This window comes from Athene noctua, chromosome 1, assembly GCF_965140245.1.
Source record: "Athene noctua chromosome 1, bAthNoc1.hap1.1, whole genome shotgun sequence".
Classification (NCBI taxonomy): Eukaryota; Metazoa; Chordata; class Aves; order Strigiformes; family Strigidae; genus Athene; species Athene noctua.
The window spans coordinates 149324691-149344897 of NC_134037.1; the positions used below are offsets into that span (position 1 = coordinate 149324691).

The 20207-nt window shown below is 36.4% G+C and overlaps 1 protein-coding gene across 3 annotated transcripts in view; it reads right to left on the reverse strand.

Annotated features, from left to right (window-relative positions):
* Nucleotides 1-1119: 1119 nt before the first annotated feature.
* CADM2 (cell adhesion molecule 2) overlaps nucleotides 1120-20207 on the reverse strand; it is a 697075-nt gene continuing 677987 nt past the window's right edge. For all 3 annotated transcript variants that reach the window (XM_074901140.1, XM_074901148.1, XM_074901138.1), the window contains 2 exons: nucleotides 10468-10593; nucleotides 1120-8913 (listed from right to left, as the gene is read on the reverse strand). In XM_074901140.1, the coding sequence (XP_074757241.1) occupies nucleotides 8795-8913; nucleotides 10468-10593 (245 nt within the window). In that variant the 3' untranslated portion in view covers nucleotides 1120-8794. The remainder of the gene's footprint in view (nucleotides 8914-10467; nucleotides 10594-20207) is intronic.

Sequence of the window (20207 nt, forward strand, 5' to 3'; positions counted from 1 at the left end):
GTGTCCCCTTACCGTATTCCTATTGCAAAAGAAAACCAACCAACCAACCCGAACCAAACACACCTAAACAAAATAAAACCGAAAACCCAGACAAAAATGGATTCTTGTCTTTTATTACTACAGAAGGTGGGGAGGAGAGCATGTATTTTGTTGGCTATTGATGAAAGAGACCCTTTGCTGCTGGTCACAGATTTAGAAGTCTTTAATTTAAAAGCAACCATGAAAGGGACACACCAGGTTAAGAATCTACTCTTGGCCAGGGAAGGGCACAGAGCAGAGTGCAGTTACCTTTGGGGAAACTTTTGGCTGGTGAAGGAAAACAGGACAATACCAAAAGAATTACAGTTTGAATGCAAAAAACTATAAATCCAGTGGTGGACTGTGTCATTTGCTGGACTAGGTAATTTTCCTTGGGTACACTGTAGATTTTCCAGCACACTTTGCCCTAAATCATGGACATAGGACTTTGAGAATCATGTAGAAATCTGCACTGTTGCTGTACTTAAAAAGAATGTTACTGCATATTAAATATTGCTTAAGGGGACATATTTTCATTTAGTGAAAAGAAGTAATAAAGATAAGAATAAATTTTCTGAATAAACAGGTCTGTACATTTGTCAAATGCATGCTTAGTTTAGGTCACAGGAAAGCTCTGCGATCAGAGATGTGTGACAGAACTGGGATATCCTCCCCAAGGAGGTATCAAACTCTTATTAGCATCTCTCTCTGTATCTGGGACTTGTTTCTTTATCATAAACATGGACCATCTCAGAATTTCCTCTTCCCTGTGTCATTTGTCTCTCTCCCTTTGAGACCAGTGGCCTTCTTGCCCTCTATAACATCAACTCAAGCATGATAAGTGGTATAGAAAATCTTGCATGAATTCTCTAGCTCCTTCAAGAGGGCTAAGCTACCACTTAAGTCCCACAGGTTTAAATGCTTTTTCAGCACTTGACCTCTTCATAAGGATGAATTTCTCTTACAGTGAGGATATCATCCAAAAGTTGTTACTTTGTCAGTCAGAAGAAACTGTAAAGCAATACATAGCAAATAGTACATAAACATAAAATATAATACAATACTAGAATTTATAATTATCTGTAAAATGCCAGTGTCTCACAGATTATTTTCTTGCATAACTGCTTATAATCTCAGAATTAATATTTACAGAAGTATATGATTATAACAATTAGATACTAGAATACTAGAAAAAGCAAAATCTGCTCAGTGAACAGTCTGTGTGTACAGCCACTGGTCTAAATCAACTCCACTGCCAAACTGGCAAGCACCAGGATATATATTAAAAGAATAGACAATTCAGAAATGTCCAACAGATAACTAAAATTGAAATTTTATTTTTTTCAATAATATTCATCAGACAATTTTCTGACAAGACTTTTCTGAAAGATGAAGTGCAAATGGGAACCCTGTAAGAATGTTTAGAAGAATTGTACATGACATTTTTTAAGCGCCACTAAGTACACATTGAATACTTTGTAAGTATATAGGCATAGCAACATGCAAGTGTCATGTACCCAACATTACAATATGCATTTTGTCTGCTTAAAGTTACTAATGAGCAAATTAAATTGAGTAAATCTGTCTCATCAGCAGTGCAATATGTTTAATTCCCATGGATTTTGTTTACAGGTTAGTGGTTGTATTTCTGAACCATTCAGATATCTCCTTCCCAAGGCCATAAACTGCCAGTGTAAGAGCAGATTACACTGGAGTTCCTAGGAGAATACACTTACACTGACTATGAATAGATGAAGTTGTTATAGTCCTTTCACAAATTATACCTTATTATTTATTCTAGGAAACTTCCTGCTGAACTGAAGGTTTTTTGTAGTTATAAAATATCTAGGCTAAAAGTAAAGGATGCACAAGGATTGCTTTATAATTCTGCTGGAAAAGAGCTAAATAGCAACTCAAACGTGCATTAAAGACTTGAGCCTTATTTTTCGAAATCAATAGGCGTATTGTACCCAACTTTTATGGAAGCAAGACATATATGAATCCAGTAATCCATGAGTTCACTCTCTTGGCTTACTGTTTAGGCAGAAGCAGATGATTGTAGGTCATATTTGCATATTTCTGTGGAAGCTATATAGGGGTGTAAGCAAATCTGCCTTCACTGAAAAAGGACATGTACAACTGCATGTTTACTAACATTAATCAATATGCATAGAAAGGAGAAAAAGAGGGAGTGATAAAGAATTCAGTCCAGCAATTATAGATTTGCCTCCTCTTCACAATCAACATAAACTGTTGATGATTATCATTATTATTTTCTTTGCAAGTTATTACTTTAAAACCCCTCCTTTTGAACCTATTATGAAAACCCTTCAATGATTTCATTGTAGAGTAAGACTAAGAAAATTAGTATGTTTGGAAGAAAATAGCATCATTGATTTTCAGCACTATGCATAAGGGCAGGGTAAGGCTGTCTGTAGTTTGTGCTGAAATGTGAGATCAGAGCTCGCACATGAAACACTGCTGGCTTGACCCTGAACACAGAGAAAGTGCTAAAGTGCTGACCCCAACAGGCTTGGCTTTACACCTGAAATCTTAAAAAAAAAAAGAGGAAATACAAATCCTTGAACTTTTCTTTAATAGTAACAGACTTCTCCTTTTAGAGAGACTTTTTTTTTCCCTACCTCCTTTCCAATTAGACTGCTGCGTTTAGCCCATCAGAGAATAAATGACTTAAGACACGGAATATGGAGGGCAGATCTATAGTAAATACAGAGACCACGAACCACGAAGAATTTTTTTTTTTTTTTTTTGCCATCTACTGAGAGGCTCTGGAAGCCCCTAGTGCTGTAGAGTCGTCATATTGGCTCCGTACTGTCTTCTGTCTGGTTGTGAGTACATTAAACATTGGTGAAGAAAATGAACATGGCTTGACAACAAGATGATTCCTAGATGCTGGAAGAATTCCCTGAAGGGCTGCTGGAAGCGCACAAAGCTTAGAGCATCCTGAGGATGTAGAGTGATATGGAAGTGTGCTGTTAAACCATGTTTGATACCCTTATTTCCTCCTGAGTTAAAACAAGTGCAGAGTGCTGGGTTAGATGCATCAATAGCAAGAAGGAACTGTGCTAGCTTCTGTTAATGCCAAGTAGACAACTCCCATTTGCTTTAGAGGTACTAGGTCCACTCTGTAAAACCCCGTAGGAAGTCCTACTCTTCATAAGAGTTTCTACTCTGCTCTGTTGACATCAAAGGCTGCTCTATCCATTTAATTTTCTCTTATTGTTTGCAATAGTCCTTCCCTGTCCCCCATGCATTGAGTGGTTTAAATGTAAACATGCCCTGGCAATAGTATGTTTAAATAAGTAAGAGACATGTCGGAATATCTCAACAGTATTGGTATTGCATATTTAATTCAAAAGCTTGCATGTGCTTTTAAAAGTTTCTCTTCAAACCTGCATGCCTTACTGGAAAGAATTATGTTGCAGTTGGATTGCACATAATTATCTAGTGCTGACTAAATATTGATGTGTTATAGCAGTTTATTTTTAAGCTGTTTGGGATTAATCCCCAGCCAGTGTAAATTGGCCCACATTTAAGGCAACAGAGTGAAGCTGATTTATACCAGCTGAGGCTGTGTCCTTATGCCCTGTTAAAAGCTCAAACTATCCCAAAATTAGTAAAGAACAGGGCAAGAATTATGAACCCAGGCAATATTTTCTGTTTTTAACAGAAAAAAAAAAGTGATCTCTTTTCAAGACTACACCAAAGATTCAGTAGTATTTAAAATGTATACAAATATCTCATAGCTAGTATTTAGACTAAGAGGTAGATGTCATATTCTAGGAATAGTATAGTGTGGAATGATGCTAATGGCAGTTGCTAAATACGTCTATTTTTCTGTTACACAGGACACAAAGGGGGGTTATAGCAATGGCAACCACAAGAACGCTTACAGTATTCTTTTCTTCTTTTGCTATTCTGTGTTATCTGTCTTTCAGTGCATTCCTTCTGGAAGGGTGTGACAGAAATGTGATGAGAAGTAAAAAGATCAGTAATACAAAACTTCACGTTTACAAAACATTTAGCTTTATCATTAAAGGCATCCTCTGTACTTTGATGGAAGCATTTTGTACTTACAATTTAAGATTACCTGGCGTTACTGAGCAAGTAGTGGAAATTCCAGGTGAGGTGATTCAGCAAAATAGGGGTCAGAAGAATGCAGATTTCTCTCTCTCTCTCTCTTTCTGTGTTGTTCATGCTAAAAATACCAGGGCATATGGCAGCATATTTCAGCATCTTAACATACTAGGCTCCCTTGAGGACAAAAAAAAAGAGGAAACTTGTGCTGTTGAGCCAGAAATAGATTACAGAACAGTGTTGCCAGATACACAGAGTGCTGGCAGCAAAGCCACTAGCAGATTCAGTGTCTTACTTTGCCTAAAGGTGTTTTAGTGATATTTAATGGGCCTCAAAGAAATGGAAAGCAAAGCTAGTGAGAATGAGGAGTGGTATAAGCATTTTTATAAATTAGTTGTCACTGTAAGAAGAGGAATTATACATATTGCATCAGGATATTCACTGCTTGTATATGTACCTTCCAAACTTTCCTTGTGACTTTTAGGGGTCATTCCCCTGCTCGAATTAATCAAAATGCATATTATAATTACACGGTTTTCCAATATCCATACACAGCAAGTACAAGATACTTACATGTAAGTACACTGTATTTACCTATATTTTTGCATAGTTTTTAGTGTGTACTTTGTGCCACTTAATAAAAAGCATTACTCTTTATTTTTGTCGCTGTTGTTTTTCTCTATTAGACATCTTATTCAATTAAAGTTGAAGTAGCTGGATTTTTGGTATATTCATCACAGATTACCAGTTCCTAGGAGTGTAGAGATTAGACACTTGGAGGACTCTGGGTAAGCGGTGGGGGAAGCTGCAGTGTGGACATGAAGTTTTAAATCACCTCCTTAATTAAGAAATACAATATCAGATTTATGGTGCTAATTTAATAAACTTACCTTTAATCTGAATGGAATTGTAAAGGTAAGAACTCCATTTTCCTTTTGGTAACACTTTACAATAAGTGGCACTAAATTACACTATAACTGCTATGTTACAGGGAATTACATGTAACTACACTGTAACTGTTGAAATAGCTACTGTACATGTGCGTACATGGTAACTTCAGTGCTGTTACAATCATGAATTACATAATTACAGATGATTCTGTCCTTTCTTTTCATTGAAATAGTCATATATATATATTATACCATAATGAAAATACACAAGATGTTAACTTTCATGTCTTATTTAGAAAAGTTGGTTTTCTTCATGTATTCCTTTATAGAGGGAGTCTCAGTGCAAGACGAACCATCCTTAAGTAATGTGGAAACTCTTTAAAGTGTTCTATCTTAAATTCTGAGCCTCAAGTTAAACATCAGGTTCCTTAAACTGTTTCTTGGTTTGTCAGATGATGCTAAAAGAGGGAGAGGATGCACCCCTTGTCTTCTGATGCACCGCTTTCTTGTTCAAATCATGAGAATGTTCTTGAAGCATTAAAAAAAAAAAAAAAATCTACATCAGAAAGTTTAAAAATAATCAGCAATCAACACTGTAAACAGTACACTGGCAGAAACTAGCTACCTGGTCTCGAGAAAACTACTCTGCAAGTGAGTGTGGGAGAGGATGTCACATTTTAGTGAGGGTGGTTCCCATTCAGAGCCTCCATTTTACACATTCTCCAGTAGCTCACACAATAATAAAAGCAGTATTTCAGAACGGGATCTTGGACAGAGGGACTGACAACTGACTTTTAGCCTACTGAATGCCATTGCTGTTGAGCTATGGTTCTGCATACAAAAAAGAGGGATGCCTCTTTACACCTAGTGTAGTAATTAAAACCCCCGAAGACCAGATAGCCGTGCAAAGTGCTATCCAGGTAGAATGCTCAGTGTGGGGTTTTACACACCTGCTTTGTGCAGATGCAAGCGACATCACCAGGAGCAAGATAATGGAAGTTCAACAGCATTAAAAATGAGCACATGTGAGAAGTTTTAATTCCAAACCAATGAAATAACCTATTTTAACAGTATAATTTATATCTCTTTTTGTAAAGTTTAACTGCTGTTTCTATGCCACTGGAGAAAATGATTTGAAATGGTTACCCCAAAGGCAATCCTGTTTTTGAGGGTCCTACACGACCTTGGGTGGGTAATGGTTCAAGTAACAACCCTACTATTCAAGAAAGCTGGAGTTAGGAAGAATGAAAAAAGGCGTAAACACCACGCTGGTGGGGAATTCCACTTGAGCAAATAAGGCCCTCATCCAGGGAAGCACTTATTTTTAAGCATATGAATAGTGCCTTACAGTCCAATGGAACTTCTCTGATGCCTGAAGCTGAGCTCATGCTTAAATGCTTAGCTGAACTGGGCCCCAGGTTCTGAAATAAAACCTTGTCGTATGTGATACTGTACTGTAGCTAATGTAACTTACTGTTGTGACAAGAACCCATTATTTTTGGTATTAAACTGAATGACTTCCTTTGCCAGCCTTTTACATGTGTATGTTTTGAAAGACATGAATATCTTGTAAACCTATACTAGTTTTCAATGTGTCTAGTAGCACCTACCTGGTTCTTTCAAACTACCATATTATATTAACATATTATTGCATTTTTCCACAGATGGGTATGGAGTGAACTGTAAAAACAAGCATGCAATCACATCAATGCAGACTTATTTCTTTAAAATGTCATACTGTATATGATTTATTATGTTAACACTCAACCACATCATATTATTTATGTCTGTATATTTTGAAAAAAAGTGCTGCTTTGATTGACGTCACCCTTCTTTCTTAGAAATTAACAAGATAAATGTTTCAACAAAAACAATTAAAATACTCTAATATTGTCCTTAAAAGGTTTATACTCTTCTGATAAATAATGTGACACAGCACCTTTATCTTCCATTTTACCATACTACATGATGTCATATTTCAAACTCTCCCTTCCCACACAAAAATAAAATCCCAGAAAAAAGTCCTTTACAGCAGACCATCATGCTTTTAGGCTTCACAAGTACAGCAACCAGAGAGAAATACTCTTTTGTCAAAGGTGCAAAATTTAGGAGCAAGAAAAGCTCCAGCTAGACTAACTTGCGTTCTCCAGTGTAGAATCATTTCCAAGAGCTGTTACGGCAACCTTTTTATTTCATTGGAAGAGGAAATAAGCCAATGGGCTTACAGTGTTTTGTTGTCATATTTAAGAGCATGTGATTTTTCAGCTGTCAATTACACAAAAAATTTCAGAAATAATCCAAACAGAGACTTTCACTGTGGAGCTAAAAGCATGGCAGGAATTCTCTATCATTCACGGTGACATAAGTTTGTACCTCACAAAATGCATAGACAGGAATTTAATATAAAGAATTAGTCCATTTACTGTATACACAAAACATATATCTTTTGTTTTAACACTTCTATTTTTTTCTTTTTTTTTTTTTTTTCTTTTTTCTTTTTTTTGGCAAACCAACATAGAGAAGCAGCTCTGGAACTGCCAAATCAAAAATTGAGAATTTTAGCAACTCAATAGTATTTTTTAAGGATAGTAATCAAATGTGGTTGTAATTTAAAACCTGAGGCTGTGCACTGCTTGTTAGCTTAAAACTACCTTTCCATATAACATTGTGCTTCCATTGTATAACAAAGAAAAAATTAACAAGAACTAGAAAAGTTTGCTGCTGAACAGTGCTAGGACATACAGACGAAAAAATACTAATACATGTTATCTACTCAGAATATCGATTTGAGTCATATCTAAAGGGATATAATGGACATTAGAAAATGCTTACTTGTGACTGACTTAGCTACTGCCAAAAAAGTTAAATATGTATCAAATAATGTTTAATTGAATTTATTATATGCACTATATACAGATACTAAAATGCCTTGCAGTTGTGCCCCATGAACACTTCAAATTTGAGTAGGCAGGTGAGTTCATGTGAAGCAAATAAATTATAAAACCAGAAATTACTCATAAAGTTCTCTAATCTTTGCGATCTCAAAAAGCAGTAAAAGGGCCAGACAAATTTGTTTCAAATGAAGCACTATTATCTAACCTTGCAGAATCTGTATAGCTATTCAGCATGTTTTCACCACTGAAACATGGCACTGTTGTCAAGGTACCATTTAAAACGTAACAAAACTAAACAAAAAATTCAGTGGACTTTTTTTTCCACCAAATCCAGGCGTACAAGAAACTATACTAAAAAGATTTCAGTTTGTGTTTCCTAGGGCATATGTTTCAAAAACAAGTTGCTTTTTGAACTATAGATAGACATGTATAAAACATTCTTTGTAAACCTCTAATCTGAGACTTAACATTTTATGTAAGTAGATTAGGTCCTTACCTAATAGTATTTGTTATGAATATTGTTCTATGACACACTAGTAGGGACATGATAAAAGAAAACTGAAAAAGAAGAAAGCTGTATAACATTTAAAAATGTAGAAAACTTGGATTAAGATGATGATTAACATTGTTAAGGCTGTATATTCAAGCACTGTATGTTAAGAGAGCAGTGGATATGAATTTTAGGCAATAAGAAATGTCCTGCTTTACGCATGATACTGTAATTATAGAATGATGATGTCAACAGCTGATTGTTGGCATAAACTGGCTACTTATAGCAGGTATGCGAGTTAATAAAGATAGCAGAAGATGGCAGAAATGAATTCTGAGAAATGATAGCCAGTTTTCTCCAGCAGTCAGCCTGATAAGTAAAACTCCAAGATTCTAGCTCTGCATCTAAATGAAATACTCTTTTTTCTCCTCTGCATTGACTTGGCTGCCTTCTGCATTGATAATGGCTGTGTCGGCATCAGGTGCATCTTCAGCTCCTTTTGCTTCATTTGTTAAATATGTTCCTACAGGAATCGGTACAAGAGATAAGAAAAAAAAAACAAAAAAAAACCATTAGTTTTTTTAGCTTTAAACTGCATTATAGGAAGTACATTTCTAACAATGATCCAATTAATACATGAATGGACAAATATTTTTACATTATTTTAATATACATCATACAGGTATGCTCAACTTTCTAATTTGTCTAAGAAATATTTATAGTATTAATACTGATAATGCACATACATAAATTCCAGTATATTCACAATAAATTAAGGAAATCTTTAAATAAAAATCCACTTTATCTAACTGCAGTAACATGTAATATATTTTACAATTATAGAATAAGTGATAAAATCTTGGTTATTTCATGGAACAGCTACCCATAAAAAACATGAACTCTGAAGACCTAGTTATTCATAAATACTTTAAAAAAAATGGCCACTGATTATTTTTGTGTTTCTATTTTTTTCTTGATCGTATCTATAGTCATTTCCAAAAATTACAAAACTGAGGTAGTTTTATTAACTGAACCTACTCAAATTATGCTATCATAGATATCTCTGTGTTCAGGCTATGAATAAAAAGAACTGTGTATAAAAGTCAACTTTCCCTTTGTGAAAAGCATTGTTTATGTTGGCATAAGATGTGTAACTGTACATTCAGTAATGTAAAACAAAAGAGATACTTTTTCTGGACTATTAAAAAGATCTTGATTATCCCACACACAGTCCAATCAAATTAAAAAGATGTTTTTGTCAGTATATGTCTGCTACCCATATGATTTTCCTATCTAAAATAAGATGTAATGAGATAACATTAACACTAATCCTCTCTTCATTTTTCTTTTCTTTTTGGGGGGGTGGATAGGGAATCAACTGAATTTTAATAATAGGTCTACAAGCCAATCAGAGGATAAATCTCAAGAAATTATTTTTAAATTAACTAGGCCAAAATAGAATCATAGAGAAGCTTAGTCAGAAGTTGGTGTAACTCCATCCCTGTTATCTGTAATGGCAGGGGGGATTGAAAATGAGGGGACTAGAATTCTCAAGGTCTTTGAAATCTTTGAAAAATTAAAGCTTGGTCCAAGAATGAACCCCTTATTCCCATGGGATCACTGGTGAAAGGGTCACTGATCTGAAAACTCACCACCAGCTTCTAGTATTCAAAACATACTAAAAGTATCTGCACAATTTATTGAAATTAAAAATGTTCATTCAATATATATATATATATATGTTCTGCTGAATTGATATACCAGATAAAACCATGAGATTGTGTAATCAAATGTCTAGATATAAGGGCCAAAACCAAGGGGCAATCTTAACTCTTAGTTTCTCTAAATCACTGACTTATGAAATGACCTTGGGCATGTAACTAGATGTCCTTTGTCTTAGCCCATCCACTGGAAAACTGAATAAAATTCACAGGGACTTCACTTGTGACTGGACTGTGAACTGAGCTTTCTTGTCCAAATCATTCAGTAAATGAGAAAGGCAAAAGGGAACAGCATTCCCAGGTGAAATCATGCCTTGCTTCCAAAAGTGACTGAAATTCCACTAAATCTGTCCTACCTTTATGTCTTGCCAGGTATCGACCAAGGAGAATTATAGAACATAGTGTTACAAAGACAACTACAGCCACTATTCCTCCTATAAGAGCATGGTCAGGTCCGGTCTGTCCAGCCAAAGCATTTGGATCTAGAGGAAGAAAAAAAAGGCAAAAGTGGTCCTACACAGGCAAAAATTTACAGGAAAATTGACAATACCAAGTTTTATACTGATCATCCTGAAAATAGGGCATTTCCCTCTTTAATATTCAGCATGGTTATTCCCACTTTTACTACCAGTATCTTATCAACAACATAGTGCTGCTTGTATTCCCAGATTGTTAAAGCCCTGAGGACATCACAGTTATGAAAAATATTACCTTATTCTTCTTTGGCAGAGGTTATTAAATGGGAAAGGTTTCTGGTTTTGTCCTCATCCCTTTACAACTGAAAACCTGGCCATAGCTATTTATAGAAGTGAAAACAAGGAACTGAGAATTGGGGATCAGATAGCATCAGCAGAATAGTGTCTGCATAATACATAATTTATAGAGCTGATTCTCAGTGGGGAACCCTTACATATATTCTCTTCCTCTCATTCCTATCCTATTGCACGAGAAATAAAAGGCAGATAAAGTGCAGTCGTGCCAAGTTCCTCTGCACATGGCTGAGTCTGCATGAATTTGGTCAGATAAAGTTATCAGGCAACCTGAAAGATCATCGTTCAGTGTCTAGCGTCAGTTTGTGAATTTACTTTGAATACTTAACACGCAACTGAACAAGCTGTAATAGATACAACAATGTATTAGCAGGTTCATTTTACTGACTCTGTGCAGAGTGCTAGGAGTACTGCCAGATTCAAGCTTTCTGTCCTGGTTATTTGCCTGTTCTGTTGCCTGGTGCTTCACCAAAGTTGCAAAGAGGCAACCCTTGGAAATAGCACTACTTAGAGGCGAGTAATTTTTTTGAGCTTTTGAACGATGAACCAACAGCCTGTGACTGTTGACTCACCTGAAACATGCAAAAGAAGGTAAAAAATGATAAGATTTCTATTTTAATGAAAATTTCTCTGCTATGAAGTAATGGTAATTCTCTGAAGATGGTATTAGCATGTTCTGTATGTTGCAACCAGTCTACTTTGGCTGCTTCAAGAGCATTTCCCTCGTAGGAGCTGTTCATATTCTACAAATAGTTTGCAAACAACTTATTTGCTTTGCAAAAGGGAAAGGCAGGAAAAATATTAACACAGAGAAGACGGTAAGTCTGTAAAAATGACAGAAGGGTCTCTGATAATGCCAAGGAGGTGTGATTTCATAATTACATTCTGCTGACCAGGATCATTGTATAGCAGTAAGATGTATATATATATCTACATACACAGAAGTGTACATATATAAAAATATATATTTATATATTTAAAAAAAAGTATATATAAATAAAAGAATCATGTTTTTCCCTCCTTTTTTAAACTCTCAGGTATACTGAAACTACATTTCCAGGTTTGCTGGAGCAGAGTGGTATGGCCACTGTTACAGATACAGTTCTGCTCTTAACAAAGCCGTCAGGCATGGCTTTGTCACTTACTGCTGGCCTTCTGAGCTCCCACTTCTTTCTTTTCTGTCTGCTAAGAGGACTTAGGGGAAGATGGTCTCAGCATTTTGGTGGACATGATGGCAAATAGTAGGTATTAACCTCAAAAAAACTAGAAACATCTTACAAAGTCAGCTGTGCCTGCCCCCTCCCCTGTCTCCATGAACCTCTTGGCATGGTGCTACTGTTGGTGGCACTACTCTGGGCACACAGAATCAGTCCAAGGGGGCATCGGATCTATTTTGGTGATTAAATATGACCCCAAGTTCTATGCACCAGCAGCCTCATAGGGAAAAGCAAGACGGCTGAAGTCTTGCCTCCCCAAAGCAAGAGCTTGGAGCATGCAGCCATCCTTTCCCATGCCTTGCGGAGGCTGTTTTCCGAGAAGAGTAAGCAGGAGGTGTCTCCTCACTTGAGAAAATGAAAGGTGACAGCTTACTGCAGGATTGTCAGCCTGCTTGAGCCATCTAGCAAATTCTTCCTTCTGTGGTACCTGTAGCAACTTAAGGCCTGTTGCCTTAAACCTCCTCACTGCAGCAAAAAGGGAGCACCCATTTGGGCACTAAGGAGCACCAGTGTCCCCAAGTGCTGTGTGTGACCTGCAGGAGATGCTCTTCCTCAACACTGGGCCAGGAGCAGCACGAACATGTTTCCCCACTAAAAGATAACTCCTGCTAGTACACTAAAAATTAAAGAATGCAAGGAGATATTTTAAGGGATAATATACTTCCTGGTGCAGAGTATAATCCAGAGAAGAGTTAGCACAGAACTTTATCTAGAGGCATTTTTTGAAAAGCTGATTGCAGTGTACAGCCTTAGCTCAATACCCAGATTTACAACGTATCGCCTCTGTGAGCTTTAATAAATGTTAGAGATAAAAATCCTCACAATACACAGAAGTGAATATGCCTCTGTGTTTTCATCCTCAGGTGACTTCCTATCTATAGATACTCACTCCTCTGACATACCTGATGTGACTACATGAAGTGACCTAAAGCCAGCATAAATATAAGGTTTCCACCTATTAGTGAGGATTAATGAGATTCTACTGCTGCTATAGGTTGAAATACTTAACTTTAAATTAGTTTAGGTATTCATTGGAATGCAAAGGTAGTATTGTATTTCTGCTATAATCTCTTAACCATGGTATCAAAGCCAGATTATATTTATAAATATTAAAAAACTTGTACATGACCTATTACCATTATATTACCACTGAACAATTTACTTATTAAAAAGAAAAAAGGAAAGGAAGGAGAGGAAGGAAGACATGGAAGGGAAGGAGATAAAGAAAGATCCTCAAAAGTCACCAACATTTTCTTGGGAAACAAGCATTCTTTCATCTCAAAATGAAAACCTGTACAACATAAACAATATTCTGAACAGGAAGTGCACCTCATAGAAATATTCTCCTCATAGAAAAAGAACATTAGCATTAAATATAAATATGCTCTACATTATGCATACACAGTAATGCACTATACTTTTGCCTTTCATGAAATGACCTAAGCCCCATGAGTGAGTTATAGATCTGGGGCTATCTATCATCATATAAATAATTACTGTGTCAAAATGTGTCTGAACAGTATCTGAAAGACAGAAATACAGGGGTTTGGAAACTATGCCATTTTATATTTTAATAGGTATTTATACAGTGACATGTATAATTATCAAAGCATTCTGGGCATTCATATTCGCAACTCCCATCAAAGTTCCTGAAAGTACTAAGTGTGTATTTGGGTGCTGACCACACCGCAGTTTGCTTTCCAGAAAATAGAACAGTATTCAGATTATTTTTAGATTCCCATTATAAGCTTCATGGTCTTTACCAGGTAAGTCCTACACTGCCACACAGAAAACTCCAGCAAATTAAATCTTAAGTATGCAACTGCGCAATAAATACTTAGAATCCATCTTTCTATTAAAAATAAATAAATAAATAAATCTGTTCCTGGTTTAAATACAGACTGTTTTTTAACTGCGTGAGCACAGGCAGCTACAGCAGTCATAGCCCAGAACAGGAGAATTAAAATTTTGTAATCAGAATATATTCTCTTCAAAGATCAGTTCTTTTTCTGTTTATTTCATCCTTTCATGAGACTAAGGAAATCTTATAGCAAAATAATGACACAAAAGCTCATAATTCTCTTTTATTTATTTTTGTCCTAAATTTAGGAAGCCTCTTCAAAATACTGATTGGTGATGCTGTGAAGTTGCACCCATTTTCAACTTCTGGGATTTGCCCACTACTGTTTGTTCACAAACTTACAGAAATAACACACTTAAAATGACTAAGAGGGAAAAAATGTATCATTCATTGAGAAATGAAACACATCAGATAAATCTTTGACCTATTAAATAAGTTGATATGTGCTTTTTATGACCTGATGACAAAGTTTCAGTGTAGAATATTTTTATAAGAATTCACAGGTTAGTTAAGCAGAGAAATTCTGGAACAGTTTTTCATGCTTTCACATAAAGTATATGTTAATTATTCATCTAATTTAATTTTCTTCCTGCATAAGTTTCCTTCTTATTTATGCATAGTTGACTTGACTGAGCAGGCTGCAGGAAAGGGTCAGATAACCCTTTACCGAGCAAACGGAGAACGAGCACATTTGTAAATGCTGAAATGGCATATTTTCAGGAATATATGCTCAAGTAGACCCCTTTATTGCAGAACTTTATCAAATGTATTTTTGGCTCAGATGCTGAAGTTTTAAAAAAATCACTCTGAGCATGAGATGTACCCAGGTTTGAGGCATCCCAAATAATTTGTTTTGACCATTTCTACTAAAAGAAAAATTGGAAATAAAGGTCCTAATTTGCTGTGGAGTTTAAATAGCATTCACAAAATGAAGACATATTAAGCAGATGTATTATTCATAAATTACTGTTCCTTAAGTCTGGGAGAAGAACAGGGATGTCCCATTTCTCAGAAAAGTTCTGAAACCACCAGCCTACAGTCACTTTTACTGATTTAATGAATAATCAATTGCTGAGGCAAAACACAACCTTCCAGCGAGGGATCCTGAGGGACGGCTCCATGTTACAGTTTATGTAGCAAAAAATCTGTTCATGTGACTCCTTCTTTCCACATATTCAGGAACTTGTTAACACTCCCAGTACAACTTGACAATACTTCATACTTTTGTGAAAGCAATTGTTTGAAGAGTTTGGCTCAAAATCAGATCAGTAAAGCAATGTGCATTTTAGGGTGGGGAAACCCAAAAATCACAAAAATTAAACCAATTGCTCTGCCACATTTGAAGGGCTGTTGAATTGTTGCAAATGAGGGCAGGGTGAAAATGAGTGATGGAAGCCAGTGAACATTTCTGGAGAAAATCTAGCAAGGAACAACACATCATGAGACATCTAAGCCTGCGCTATTTTTAAGTGCCTTAGCCAGAGGAGAGCAAACCACAAAAGCTATGGGAAGCAAGTAGTTTTGGGTTTTGTGAAGGCCACCGGTAAATAGAAGTTAAATTAGAAATATTGAAACTTCTCCGCATTTCAGCTTAATTTCCTAAGGAGACATAGCTTCTGTGATCATGCTTTTTCACTCTGTCCCAATTACTTAAGAACCATGAATCCAGTACAATGAGTTTTAAGACACAGTAAAGATCTCAAGATTATTCTTTCCTATAACCAACCTGAGATGACAGGTTGTTGCAGGAGCTTAGACCTTATTAGATATCAGAGAACCTACAGGAAGGGTGCCTTTAGAAAACAACCTAACAGAGACAAAAGCTTAAGTCAAAATTTGTGCCCAAGAACTATTTTATCACTAGAGGTTTCTCTCCATTGCGAGTACTTTGGTGTCCAATATGGCACAGATCCTGTTTAAAGCTTTTCACATGGTTAAGTGGCATTTATAACATCTGAGCCCTTCCCACCTCACCTTTTTCCCCTTCCCGCCATACCCACTAATGCTGCTTCTCTTCCTTCTTGTCTCATAACAGGTCAGCTCACACTGCAGTAGTTGTATAATTCAGTTAAAAAGGCAGTCAACCATGAGGCACAACCTTATTGGAAACCTGAGAAAATTTCTTTCTGTAGCTGATGGAATAAACTTGGTTTTTAAAATGTATTTAGGTTAACAGAATTTGCCAAATTTAGCCATAGGGTCCATATCATTTTTAACTGTCTCACAAATGTAAGTGTTGGAAAAAAAAAAAAAAATTACATCCCACTCCACCCTCCCCTCGAAAAGACCCTCAATGATTTGTCTAACATCACTAGGAAATAGACTAAAATAGGAATTTACTCACAATATGGATAGGAGGTAGGAATGAAGTAATAGTTGACAAGGTAATTGCTTTAGGAAAAGCAGCAGTAGTGCTGTCTGTGATAGAGGCTGGTAAGTAGAATTTACCCATTTTGGCATCTTAATTTGGACACCCCAGAGTTCAGTTTCCCTTGCCTGGCCTGGAGTGCTGAAACAGGTACTTTTAATCTCATATATTGCTAACCACTAAAATACATGTATGTGAAACTTCTGAAAGTATTGTTAAGGGGGAAAAGAAAGTTTTGCACCTTCATTTAAATTGCAAAGAGTAGCTGCCCAAAGGGGCTGGTTGTGAAATTCATTGAAAATGTGTTTTGTTATTAAACAATTCTGAAGTTAAAATATGTGACAAGCTTCTTTTTCCTTGAGTGCCTGAAGCAAAGAAGAACAAAACTGTGTACTAGTATACAGCGTATATAAACTGCTACTTTAATAGTAGAACATCATCAACCACGGAGAAGACAGGCAGAAAAAAAGTTTACTTGTAAACCTTCAAAGGAATTGATAGTCTTTTCTTCCCATATTACTGCAGTAGCACATTTGGCCCATTTTGCCTCTAAGTGGTTTTTTTTCACAGTAATGAATTATATATACATTTCTATTAAGAAGAGCCCACATCCCAGAAGGATAAAAGTCCCACACTAATGTTTCAGCAGCTGAACCTACAGCTCCTTTTGAAGAGCATGTTCTTGTGAATCTAAGACTTCTTTCAGTGGAGAGAAAAACCCATATGTCTTCTGATGTGAATTTGTAAGTAGGTGGCCCTGGTCAAAGGTAAATAAAAGCATTACCCATACCTATTTATTTTGTAAATGTGTTTTTTGCTATGCTAATAAGAGAGCCGTATACCTACAATATTAAGACGAAAATTACCAATATTTTTGAGGGTCCTTAGAGGCTTGTTCCAGATTTTGTGCCTTGTGTCATTGACACAGATTTTGTTAAAGGTTTGTTGTTGGTTTTTTTTTTTTTTTCCCCTTAATGTTCCTTTAAAAGCTCCAGTTTCCTGAAGGACACAGTTCTAATCGCAGTACATAAAAGACTTTTCTTACTGACAACACTATATTTTTGTCCATCAATAAACTCATTAATTGCTTCAGACTTTGTCTTAGGGAAAAATAACTAAAATTTGCAATTTTTTGCCTTCATCCCATTTTCTGTAGAGGATAACTAAGTCAGTTCAGGGTTTGGAGAAACACTTGCAGCCTGTCCAGCTATAACTTCTGCCTACTGAAACAGGAAGCTGTAGGGAAAAAGACAACTGGCACAGATGACTGTAGAATTTTCCTGTGAAGTTTCTCTCCCTGAATAAGTCAACTGTGGGCTGCAGCAACAAGCAGGTGATACCTTAACCCTGCTTCAAGAATTTTAATTTTCATCTTCTTGTGAAATTCCAGAATGCTCAGTGCCTCCATTGCAGAAAACAAAAGAAAGCAGATAGAAGCTTGGAACCTTCATTCTATTAGATACTTAATTAAAAAAAAAAAAAAATCAAGATACATGACTTTCTACTCTGTGAGAAAACCCACATTTCATAAGTGTCATCTTTCTTCTGATGACTTTGCATCAATAAATGTAGGAGGATCCCTGCCCTTCTTGGTTTTCTTCATCACAAAAAGGACAGGCACCAGCTGGAGTAGGGGTGTGTGTGTACGCACAACTCCTTTCCCTGTCAACAGAAGTTAATTATCTATACAAACAAGGAACCATTCTCTAATTAACACAGAGACTGGAGATGCCAATGTACTTTGCAGTACCTTATAGTTGTGGCTTTTGGTTACTTCCTACAGACTTCAGTTTGCTAGAGAGAATGTGAACATGAGATTGTGTAGGAAGGGAGCATGGAGCATGTGCTCAGCAGAGTTTTCTGAGCGTTGGCATCTATTGCTGCCTGCCATTGCAAGGACTGGGGCCAGGCACTCGGATAGTGTCTGGCAGTCTCATCTTTCACATACTGTGAGAAAGCAACACATTATCACCACAACTACACATCATGAACTATGATGAGATTGCTAAAAGAGTAATCGCTCAAAGCATTTAAGAAAGTTATTCTGCTAAGCTTAAGGAAGTCCCAATAGCTTAAGCCTACTAGAAAGTAGTATAAATGTTTCCACGGTGACTTGTTTGCCACTTTGTTTTTATGCTATCTGTTATACAAACTCCCTCACAGATTGTTTCTCAGAGCTAATCAGTATGACTGCAGAGCTCAAATCATAAATACTAACTCAAGTAAGCAGTGCAAGAAAGGCATGCTTTCAGCTGAGAAATGGTATGAAACAAATGGAGAAGTTCAGTCAAGTGTAGAGATAGAGACAAAGCTGTTCCTGATGGTAGAAGCTATGGAGGAGAAGGCTTTCTCACCAGTAAAGCAGACCCATAGGCATAAAGTTAGACGAGAACATGTACGGTTGTTTAAGTATCAGAGAGGCATGAACAGATTCACAGATGCACAAGGTACATTGTACTGAATACGTTCATGAGAGTTTTAAAACCAAGAAGGGCAGCTTTAATTTAATTGAAGAACAGCTCTAATTAAAACTTACTCTGTGGTAGAAGAAAACCTATTGTTCAGATGAATTCTTTATGCTTGTCATACTAATTTCTTTTTACCAAATCAGATTAGAATAATTATAAGCCTATAATGACATCAAAACACCCCAGTAAACCAGCCACTTACAGCCAGAATCTGACACTTTATTCATGCTGAATAGCAATTTAATCTGTCGTGAGACTACTCAGTATGAGTAACTGGAACAGAATTTCCTCTTTGGCAGTTAATAGCATATTTTATCTGTCAATATATCTTCAGAAGATTAGCCAGGCATACTTGCGGTTAGAGTAACTTATCCAAAAGAGGCTGTTGACTGACCCAGCTCATCTCAGAAACAGAGATGCCAGAGACATTAGACAGTCTGTTGTAATGCACAGAGTAACAGAAGAGTAAATTATTAATAGGAAGGTGGGCACCTCTGTTAATATGTGAGGCATCTTTTATAGCTGTTTTAATTAGGGCATAAAATCTTACGTAAATTCTTTGGGACAATGGCAATATCCATTAGTGAAGTTTCTGACCAAGCAATAAAACTACCTTCAATTTGTCTGAATTTTTTGCCTGTGGTTTAATTGAATGCTATCCATTCTTTATGCCAGCTCTCTACTAATGGAAACAACAATATTTTGCCCATTTAATAATGATATGCCTGATGGAATTCAATATCTTAACCAAATTCTCCTCTGGGAACATTAAGACTTTGTTGTTTTCAGATGCCTTAAAGTTAAATACCATCCAGCTATTAGTAAGAGACTGTTTTCTCATAATGCCATTGATTGGTAATGGATTTGCTAAGAATAAGGTGGATCTTTGCTTTCCTAAAGGCTTTTTGCATTAATAAAAAAATAAAGCGACACAGTTTTTGGTTTATAGACCTTTTTTTTTGAACTCAGCAGCACGCATTTATTTCCAGCAGCACTCATGATCTCTATTGTCAGCACCGCTAGCTGCAATACATCCGGATTCTACCAAGGGGGTCACATCCACACCAGTTTGCAGCTGACAGATTCATTTCCTACCTTCTCTTGAGACAGCAGTGAGGACTGAAAAAATCAGAGGTCCACTGTAATTACTATGTATATTTCAGATTAAATAAATGTGATAAAAGCCTCCATCTGGCTGTTGATCAAACGTGCAGAGGCAGGCTGATTTTCAGTGACATATTACAATATGTCTCTTGTAGCAGTCCCTAATGCCATCCTGTAAATTACTTACATTTGGGATTACTTGACTACGGCAGACAGAAATATTACTCACTGTTTAAGTGCTGCCTATTGGGAGTATGGGAGACGTGGCCTAATCTTAAAGTTGTTAAGCAAGACATTAAGAAATAATG